Source organism: Mastomys coucha, unplaced genomic scaffold (genome assembly GCF_008632895.1).
Source record: "Mastomys coucha isolate ucsf_1 unplaced genomic scaffold, UCSF_Mcou_1 pScaffold21, whole genome shotgun sequence".
Classification (NCBI taxonomy): domain Eukaryota; kingdom Metazoa; phylum Chordata; class Mammalia; order Rodentia; family Muridae; genus Mastomys; species Mastomys coucha.
In genome coordinates, this window is record NW_022196904.1 from 98,734,896 (window position 1) to 98,745,699 (window position 10,804).

At 39.3% G+C, this 10,804-nt stretch overlaps 1 protein-coding gene across 1 annotated transcript in view; it reads right to left on the reverse strand.

The window, feature by feature from the left end:
* Positions 1-80: 80 nt before the first annotated feature.
* Tmem41b (transmembrane protein 41B) overlaps positions 81-10,804 on the reverse strand; it is a 14,470-nt gene continuing 3,746 nt past the window's right edge. The window contains exons 3-7 of the mRNA XM_031387838.1: positions 9,652-9,780; positions 8,454-8,547; positions 7,777-7,881; positions 5,033-5,171; positions 81-1,586 (exon numbers count right to left, since the gene is read on the reverse strand). Of these exons, the coding sequence (XP_031243698.1) occupies positions 1,417-1,586; positions 5,033-5,171; positions 7,777-7,881; positions 8,454-8,547; positions 9,652-9,780 (637 nt within the window). The 3' untranslated portion in view covers positions 81-1,416. The remainder of the gene's footprint in view (positions 1,587-5,032; positions 5,172-7,776; positions 7,882-8,453; positions 8,548-9,651; positions 9,781-10,804) is intronic.

Consider the following 10,804-nt stretch of genomic DNA (forward strand, 5'->3'; position numbering starts at 1 on the left):
GGGGGGGAGAAAGAAAGAAAGAAAACTTTGCGAGACATAACAATTTCACACAAAAGGACACAAGACAGACTACAATATTGATCAGTATTATCTTCCTTGTATTTGTAATATTTCCACATGTTAATACTGTGACAGAAAAGGATTAGTCTACATTTTGCAGGAGAAACAGGCTTTGAGATGATCAGACTTTGAAGAATAACAACACAAGGACTTCCCACTCCACTAAAGCAACTGTTCAACATACCAACTGGGATCTTAGTGCTTTAGATGGTTCTGTCCTGGCAAGGAACAAGAGCAGCCAAAAGGAGTCTCTTCAAAGAAATGGTGGAGACACCAGTCACCATGTCAAGGTGAGAGAGTAGAAGCTTTACAGCTGGGAAAGTGTACTAGCCAAGTGCTGCCCCAAAGGAGGTCATCAGAGGGAAGGCAACAGAGCAGCTGCAGATGTGTCATGCATGAAATTAAATTACATACATCCTTTAATGAGCAACAAAACTATGAGGCAAATTTTACAGTCACTGGAACAAATAAACTAGATTTAATCATTAATGTCCTACTGTTAGTTGTTTCAGTATAAAATAATGTCTAAAAAGAATATGCTTCGAGTATTTACTTTTAGAACCCCTTTTGAGATAATAAAGACACTGTAACAAAATATCATTATCTTAATATACATTATCAACACCAATATGATACAGATATATAATTTTCCTTTTCTATATGTATGGTGAAAATACTGTAAAACCTAGAAAAAAAGATGAAAGCAGACTGGCCAGAATTCAAATTATCAGACTAATCCATGATACAAATTTCTAAGGAAAACTTAAATAACTCATCCTTGCTATATTTACTCACCTATGGAAAGTGCTGTCTGAAAAGAGAAAGAACATGAAAAACTCACTTTTGCTTCAAGTATTCAGTTTGTGCTCTGAATTTTTATTTTATTTAATTTCACTGTTCCTTATTTTACTTTATACAGGGTGTCTTGTGATGTTCATAAACTAGCAATACTCTGGCCTTAGTCTCCTGAGCAGTTGGGGTTATAAGTATGTCCGCTGTACCTGAGTTCACCATTTTAGTCATTAGTCAGACATAAAGAAAAAAACACTTTAAACGAATCATTTAGAGTAAAAATTCCAAACCAAGCCATTATGAATGATGTCTCAGAGCCAATCCTGGAACAGTAAAGTGTACGTATCTCTCTCAGGTCAGATGCAGATGGCAGCACTTCTCATAGCATACCAATTTCTGTTCTCCCATACATGCATTATCTATCTCATGGGATATTTTACTTCACAAGTCCTTTCAGCTACTGAAGAGGTGATTTCCAAACATAAAATGAATACACCTGCTAATCCTGAGATGACAGTGGTGGTGGCAGGAGTGATGGAGGTGATAAACAAAAAACCATGATTTTCACTCAAACTTCTGCTTTAGTTTTTTTTGGAAGATAGCTGGCAGGATAGAAAGAAGAGCCAAAATCATCAGAATAAATATGGAGTTCCAGGAAACAGCTTCTCCTGCTGTTGTAAGCTGGTATAGAGTTGTTCCTGCCTTGATTGCTACAAAAGAAGGAGGTGCAACACCTAAAACAAAAAACAACAAAAAAAAAACCTGGTGAGGAGCAGCAGCAGCCTGTCAAAGAAAGGAGAAACTACTTTTTCATGTTTGCATGTTTTGTGCACAAGTATGTAAGTGCACCATGTACGTGCAATGCCAGCAGAGGTCATCAGATCTCTAGAACTGGAGTTACAGACAGCTGTGAGCCTCCATGTGGGAACAGAACCAGGTATTCCTGACCACTGAGCCATCTCCCAGACCCCCAAATCATATTTAAAAATTTAAATTTCTGTGTGCGTAAAATATCTTTCAGGAACTCAGCTATTTGCATTTTGAAGAAAGGACTGAGAATTTAAAACAGGCACTTAGCACACAGGAGGCACTGATCAATGCCAGGACACACCAGTATTCACATGGATTACATTTTTTGTTTGTTTGTTTGTTTGTTTGTTTTTTTGGTTTTTTCGAGACAGGGTTTCTCTGTATAGCTCTGGCTGTCCTGGAACTCACTCTGTAGACCAGGCTGGCCTCAAACTCAGAAATCTGCCTGCCTCCGCCTCCCAAGTGCTGGGATTAAAGGCATGCAATTAATTAATTAATTAATTTTATTTTGTTTCTTGTTTTTTCTTACAGATGGGGTCTCTCTGTAGTCCTGGCTGTCCTGGAACTCACTCTGTAGAGCAGGCTGGCCTCAGAGACCCTCATGCCTCTGCCTACCAAGTGCTAGGATTAAAGGCGTGCGCCACCACCGCCCAGCTATGGATCACATTTTGAAATGATAAAGTTACCTTTATCAAGGATAAAGACTCAAGGATAACATGAAAGTAAAATTAATTTTAGGTGTTACTTGTACTCATGCCCTTACATGGCTCATCCAGTTCTAGAAACAACTGTGTGCTAGATAAAATGAATTCTTTGTTACATGCACCAAGATCAAATCTCTCCCTGTCGCCTTAATTTTAAAAAGTGTGTGACTTTTTTTTGTTTTTTTTTTGTTTTTCGAGACAGGGTTTCTCTGTATAGCCCTGGCTGTCCTGGAACTCACTCTGTAGACCAGGCTGGCCTCGAATTCAGAAATCCACCCCCCTCTGCCTCCCAAGTGCTGGGATTAAAGGCGTGTGCCACCACTGCCCGGCTGACTTTTCATATTGAATTCAATTTTCAAAAGGACATGGCAAGCCAGGTGGCTCAGTGAGTCAGCACTTGTTTTGGAAGTCTAGGGACCTAAGTTTGATCCCTGGAACCCACACAGAAATAGAAAGAGAAACCAGGCTGGGTGTGGTGGCACACACTTTTAATCTCAGAATTTGGGAGGCAGAGGCAGGAGGATATCTGTGAGTTTGAGACCAGCCTGGTCTACATAGCAAGTTAGTCTTGGGGCTGCAAAGATGGTTCTGTGGTTAAGAGCACCAGCTGGTCTTCCAGAGGACCTTGGTTCAATTCCCAACACCCACATGGAAGCTCACAACTGTCTGTAACTCTAGTTCCAGGGGACCCAACACACATGCAGAAAAAACACTTTAAAAATACTTTTTTTAAAAGTAAGTCGGGGCTGAAGAGATGGCTCAGCAGTTAAGAGCACTGACTGTTCTTCTGAAGGTGCCTCTCAATTCCCAGCAACCACATGGTGGCTCACAACCATCTGTAATGAGATCCAATGCCCTCTCCTGGTGTGGCTGAAGACAGCTACAGTGTACTTATTTATAATAATAAATAAATCTTTGGGACTGAGCAAGCAGGGTCTACTAGAGTGTGTGGGGCCGACCAGAGCAAGCGGGGTAACCAGAGAGAGTGGGGTTGACTGGAGCGAGCAGAGGTCCTAAAAGTCAATTCCCAACAACCAGATGAAAGCTCACAACTATACAGCTACAGTGTGTAATCATATACATAAAATAAATAAATAAATTAAAAAAAAAAAAAAGGTAAGTCAGCCCTCAAATTCCAGCTAGTGCAGGGCAACTAAGGCACGAAATCAAGCTTTGCCTAAGCAATTTGTCTCAGAGTAAAATGTCAAAACAGATAGACAACAGAGCCAGGGGTTTAACTCCATAGAGTGTATGCCCAGCATTCATGAAGCCCTAGGTTCAAGCCCACGAACTGCCAACCCCCTTCCTTGCCCCCAGCCCACCACAGAAAACTAGGTTAAGAGACGTAAATCAGTGGTAGAGTGCCAGCCTAGCATGCAAATGGTCCTGGGTTCCAGCGCTACCTCTAACACAGACAAATAAAAAAAGGGGGGAAGATACTCAGAGTCTGGGTAGATACAACAGTTTATAATACAAAGTAAAGGCAGGGGGCTGCAAAAATGGCTCTGTGGTTAAGAACGCTTGCTGTTCTTGTAGAGGATCAGAGTTTAGTTCCCAAATCTATGTCACAAATGCCTAGAACTCCAGCCTCTGGCCTCCACAACTACCCACATTGACATGCAAAAGACACATAATTAAAAAAATAAAACAAAAACAAGTAAGCCACACCAAAAAAAAAAAAAACTCACACAAACATTAAACATTAGTAAATATTCAATACATAAATAAACCTGCAAGCTGAATCCAAGCAATTTAAAATAAAAAGAAAAGCAAACTTCACAAAATTTTAAAAAATTTTTTCTGTAGTTCTGTGTATCAAGCCCAGAGCTTTGTGCATGATAAGTTGACAAGCACTCAACCCCCTTAAATGATGTTATGTCCACTTATTAACTTCAAAATCTAGTGTCAATTCCTTCATGTGTGTTGATCTTGTTTCCCCTAGACTGTTCCCATAATAAATTGGACTTAATATTTGATTAGAATGCAAAGAAATTCAAAACCAAATGTTTCCTTCTGTTAACAAAGAGAAAGAGTAGAGTTAAAAAGCTCTGCATGGGGACACAGTAAAGTTTGTGCAGCAAAGAAAGCATTTTGTAAAAGTTATCTTTGGTCAGTTACTAGTCATCTCTAGCAAATCCTCTCAAAGACCAGAAGACACCTGGAGCTTGGCCTGAGATGCTCACCAGGGAGCATGCAGTCTAGGCACATGAGAAGAGCTTTCAGCCAGCAAAGCTCATGGCCTTGAGATCCTGTCATCTCTGATCTAACTGGCTCCCACTAGCAAAGGAAGAAAGGACTGCTGGGCTAGCTAGAGTTGGAGTGGAAAAATATTCTCCTGGGATAAGGATGTGGTTTAGTGGTACACACCGCTTGGCATACAAGTCTCCCACTTACCACCCACACCCACTTGAAACCTTGGTAACAAACAAAGGTGAGGGGGTTTTGCTTAATCTCACATTATTAAAATAATATCTAGTAGAAAGTACTCATTCTATAAAGAGTAACACATTACAACATGCTGAACGAGCTATGTATCTAGGCCAGGCTTTGTGCCCAAGAGCTATATATGGTATGGGAGATTTTGCAAACAGCGGGCAATCTAGGCCAGCTGGACAGTTGGACATGCATACAATAATTGTCACACAACTTGAGTTAAGAGGTCTTACCTAGAAAAGTGCCAACAAAAAACACTTTCAATGGTACATTTATCACAGGAGATGTAATATTAATAAACCAATTAGGCAGAAATGGTGTGATTCTCAAAAATATAATGTAGTTAATAAGATGTTCTCTATGACGCTCTACCTGTTATAAGAAAAAAACCAGTATTAGTTAAGACCAATCTTCAAAGTAAGTTGTTTAATATAAAATACCTTAAACTCTCACCCCAGGCACATCACAATTTACCCAACAGGAAAACAACATGTTTTCTAGGGATGTAGATCAATGGTATAGTTTTTGCTTACCAACATAAGACCAAGGATTAGGGGCTGGAGTGATGGCAAGGTTAAATACCAATTACTCGTATTTCTGCATAACTAGCAAAATGACTTACACAAACAGCTATTCCAAAGACAAAATGTATGTAAATCTAATACCTACTACACATATAACAGAAAGGGCAGTAGATTGAAAGTCTAAACTGAAAGTTTAGCCAGAGACTTCAGATGTTTCACAAATAAATGATCACATATTTAAGTAATATAAAATGTTCTCAGCCGGGCGGTGGTGGCGCACGCCTTTAATCCTAGCACTTGGGAGGCGGAGGCAGGCGGATTTCCGAGTTCGAGGCCAGCCTGGTCTACATAGTGAGTACCAGGACAGCCGGGGTTACAGAGAGAAACCCTGTCTCGAAAAAAACCAAAAAAAAAAAAAAAAAAAAAAAAAATGTTCTTCTTCTCCAAAACAAGGAGCTGAGGCGGGATCTCTACATTTCCTTTGAGATGTAATTATTTCTTCTGATCTTTTTATAAAAATAGAACTCTCCTCATTATTGGTTAAAAGTAAAATGCTTCTCATCAACTATAACATATATTGAAGCCTAGGTCTCTACTTGCTGGAGCTAGTAAAGGTGATGGAAACTGGGAGGTGGGGCTCAGTTATAAGTAGGCCATTAAAAGGTGTTCTTTAGCCGGACGGTGGTGGCACTCGCCTTTAATTCCAGCACTTGGGAGGCAGAGGCAGGCAGATTTCTGAGTACAAGGCCAACCTGGTATAGCTAGGGCTATACAGAGAAACCCTGTCTTGAAAAAAACAAACCAACAAAAAGTGTTCTTGGAGTTGTATTTTGGTCCCACCCAAGATCCTGTTGGGTTCCTCTTTGCCATGAGATGAATAGACACTGCCACAAACACCCACTGCCCTAATATTTTGTCCTACTAGTAACCTGAAAATGAACAGAGCTAAGTACTACAAACTGAAACCTTAAGCAAAATCATGTTTATGTTTTTCCCCAGCATTTGATATAATAATAAAGGGTCTAAAAAACTCAAAGATTGATGGTGGCGCACGCCTTTGATCCCAGCACTTGGAGGCAGAGGCAGCCAGATTTCTGAGTTCTTGGCCAGCCTGGTCTACAGAGTGAGTTCCAGGACAGCCACGGTTATACAGAGAAACCCTGTCTCAAAAAACAAACAAACAAAAAAACTCAAAGATTATGGTAGCATTTTTCTGTGTACAGTATATAAATCATTGCTAGTACTGTTTAACAGTTTTTCCTACTAAAATGCCTAGCAGCAATAAGCTGAAAATTCTTCAGTCAGACATTGCTACATACACACAAGACATGAAGTAACTAATTTGGGGGTGCCTTCATATTGACATTGATTTCTGCCAACTGATTTTACCAAAAAAAAAAAAAAAAAAATGGAGTTGGAGCTTAAATTCAAGGTCTGAACAGGCTACATGACATCCTGTCTCAAAAAAATGTAATCTGGGGCTAGAGAAATGACCCAGCATTTAAGACCACCAACTGCTCTTCCAGAGATCCTGAGTTCAATTCCCAGCAACCACATGGTGGCTCACAACCATCTGTAATGGGAATCCAATGCCCTCTTTTGCTATGTCAAGACAGAGATAGTGTACTCATATACATAAAATAAATAAATCTTGCTGGGCAGTGGTGGTGCACACCTTTAATACCAGCACTTGGGAGACAGAGGTAGGTGGGCAGATTTCTAACAACCCAACTGGGGTAATTTTTTTGTTTGTTTTCTGAGACAGGGTTTCTCTGTGTAGCCCTGGCTGTCCTGGAACTCACTCTGTAGACCAAGCTGGTCTCGAACTCATAAATCCGCCTACTTCTGCCTCCCAAGTGCTAGGATTAAAGGCGTACACCACCACTGCCCGGCTTAATTAAGAGAATCAAATTTGGGTTGAATTGTATACACTGTCAAGAGAATACAGTAATAATAAGTTAGTGTGTGCCTAGTGCTTAGGTTGGTCATCTTTTCATTCAGTTCAGGACCAGTCCCTGAAATGGTGCTGACCAGCTGACCACTTTCAGGGTGGATCTGGTCTTTCCATCTCAAATAACCCGACTAAGAAAAGCTTACAGATCAACCCAATCTAGACTATTTCTCACTGAGTCTCTTTTTCAGGTTATTCTCCTTTGTGTAACCATCATGTTTTAAAATAAACTTCTTGTTGGAGCGGTGGCTCAAACCTTTAATTCCTTCACTCTAGAGGCAGTGCCAGGCTAGCCTGGTCTACAAACTGAGTTCTAGACCAGCCAGAGCTACAAAGTGAGACCTGTAACAAAATACTAAAATAAGACATGTATGAATATAATAAAAATACATTATAAAAAATTCTCAAGTAACAATTTTTTTAAAAAAATTTCTTATAGCATTATTTTTTTTAATGACAAACCCAAAGAACCACAAAGAAACCAACTAAAGTTTATAGCTACCTGCTGTGACCATTTCACTGCCTTCTCTGTTAGGTATTTGTATACAACGGGTCTTCCGACTAAGTAGGAAAGCATGTAGCAGAATGAGGCACCAAGTCCTGAGCACTGGAAAACAACAAGTCACATGCACTTTGTATTTTCCCATCTGTCCTGTAGATGCATGTACTTATCTCTTTTAGAGCCAGGCAAGGGAGTCCATATGATATTTCTTATTTAGAGAATAAAAACCCATTTGATCTAGTCCTTTCTCAAACTAACTCAAACAAGATCAGTTAAAATAAACTGGCACTTGTGATTAAACTTTGACCATATCCAGTAATTACTGCTAGCTTTTAGCTTAAGAATAAGGAGCTATTCTCACACCCAAGTATAGCTATGCATAAAGACACTATTCCCAAAGCAAGGACTCACTGTGTCCACCAACACTCTTAAGTCCATCTGACCTACAAAATACAACAGGAAAGAAATGCTATAAACTGCAAGTAAGTCTATATACCCTCACTCTAGGAAAACCAAACTCTTCCGAGCTTCTTATGAGATGTAACAGAAATAAATTAACATTAGCGTCTTGAAAGCTGATGAACACAACATGAGACTGCCTGGCGGAGCTAGGCTGACATTATCATTCCCAATGCTCTACTTATTTTCACGTCTCCAAATTCATGTCACATACTTACCAAACAAACAAGGAATAGGGCAAGTGGGAAGGGATAAAGAAACCCGGAGAGTATACTGAGGAATATGGAACCTGGGATAGCAAATGTTTGCAAACTGTTAACTTATAAGTTAAGGATTAAAACATAATGAAGTGCAAGTTTTACAAGATAAAGTTGACATTCAAAGAAACTTATAATACAGAAATTGCGTTAATAACCCCAGGGTAATTTTATGTACTATTACTCCTTTGTATTGGACTGAACCCTGTTCCATGAGGTCAGGTGGGTTTTTCTACTTGTGGTTTCAAAGCTGCACTAAAACAAGTTGTGTATTGTGGAGAACCTGGCTATTTTATTTGGAGGATTAACAATACCCAACTTACAGTAAATGATAATGTAAAATCATAATCAAATGTCTAAAAAGTATATAAGTTGCCAGCCAGAATGCCTCTAGCTCCAAGCTAGATACCCATTAACAAATGATACAAAATGCAGTGAGCAGCCGGGCAGTAGTGGCGCTTGCGCGCTCGAGAGCAGAGCGCTCATACATTAAATAAATAAAAAAATTAAAATTAAAAAAAAACCCACAAGACATGGACTTATCATTTTTACTATTTTTTAAAAACTGGTTAAATGAACAACACTAGAATTAAGATATAAAAATTTAAAAACTATAGCCAAAAAAATAATAAAATAAAGGGGCTAGAGAAATGGCTCAGTGGTTGAGAGTACCAGCTGTTCTTCCAGAGGACATGGGTTCAATTCCCAGCACCTACAACATCTATGAGGTAGATTCAAAAGACCAGGGGTTCATTGTCATTACTGGCTACACAACGAGCTTAAGAGCAGTCTGGGTTCTATGTGACTCTTTTCTCTGTTCAGGCTGGCCTTGAACTCACAGAGAACCACTCAACTATGCCTCTGGAGTGCTAGGTAGCATTAAATGAGTTTACTTGGGTATGTATGTATAAGGGCATAAATGACATGTGGAGGTCAGAGGACAACTTTTAGGAGTAGGTTCTCTCCTACCATGTGATCCAAGACATCAAATCCATGACATCATGCTTGGTCTGCTAGCAGGCGCCTTTACCTGAAGCCATCTCATTACCCTCTGCATTAACATTTTGAAAGGAAAACAGTCATCACTTCTAACTAAACAGTAGACCTTTGGAAACTTTTCCTGAACAAACTAGAAAACAGTTTTCAGATAAAAGGATACAAAATATATGTAGCAAAATAAGCAACCAATACTTGTACATAAAAGGTATCCTTATATTTGGAGAGAACTTTTCCGAGAGCCTTGGCATCATCCATATCTCTGGGAACCTTCATATTCACCCTCTCTTCCCTAAAAAAAAATAATAATGTAAAAAAATTTAAAAACAAGAGTTCTACGATAAAAATCAAAGTCAAAATGATGCAATGCAATTAATCTCTAATTAGGACAAATTCACATTTTCTTAGTCTCAACAGTCTAAGCATATACAAATTAAAGTTCAAAATAATACAAGTAGAAAATTAAATAATCTCTTTTAATATTGCCTTAAATTTTAAATTAAACATTAAGAAATTAACCATGAGTATTAACATATTAAAAACATACTTAATGCCAGGGCAGTGGTGGCACATGCCTTTAATCACAGCACTTGGGAGGCAGAGGCAGGCAGATTTCTGAGTTTGAGGCCAGCCTGGTCTACAGACTGGCCTCAGGACAGCTACAGAAACCCTGTCTCAAAAAAACTAAAAACATACTTAACATTATTTTGTGTAAATTTTCTAAATTAAGGTCAATAATCATTTACAGTGAGAATTAGAAACTTTTCTGAAATCATGCTTTATACAGCACAAATATCTCCTAGGTCAAAATGCAGGAAAGCTACCCTTTCCCCCTCCTTCTCTCTTTTTGAGACAGAGCCTTTACTAGGCTTGGCTGGCTTGGAATGCTCTATGTAGACCTTCATGGTCTCAATCTCAAACACACAGTAGAAACTTTGTTTTTCCAGAAAAAGTTTCTCTATGTAACAGCCCTGGTTGTCTTGAAACTAGGGTTGCCTCAAATCAGAAATCCGCCTGTCTCTGCTTCCCAAGTGCTGGGATCAAAGTCATGTGCTATTTTGTCTGCCAGGTATCCTGTGCATTGTAAGGAAGAAGTGACTACTGAATGGAGGATGTGGGAAGGGCTGAGGATCAGTGGGTGGTGGTGGGTGGGTGTGTGTTCTCTTGAGCCTCGTTTAAGCTCTTTCATATCTAGCAGTGGGGAGAGATTCAAAATTCAGAGAAATGCTGGATTAAAGGTATGTGCTGCCAAACCCTAATAAATTAGGGAACTAGATCTATGAAAGCCTTCCAAAAAACAAAAAACAATCTCCCCC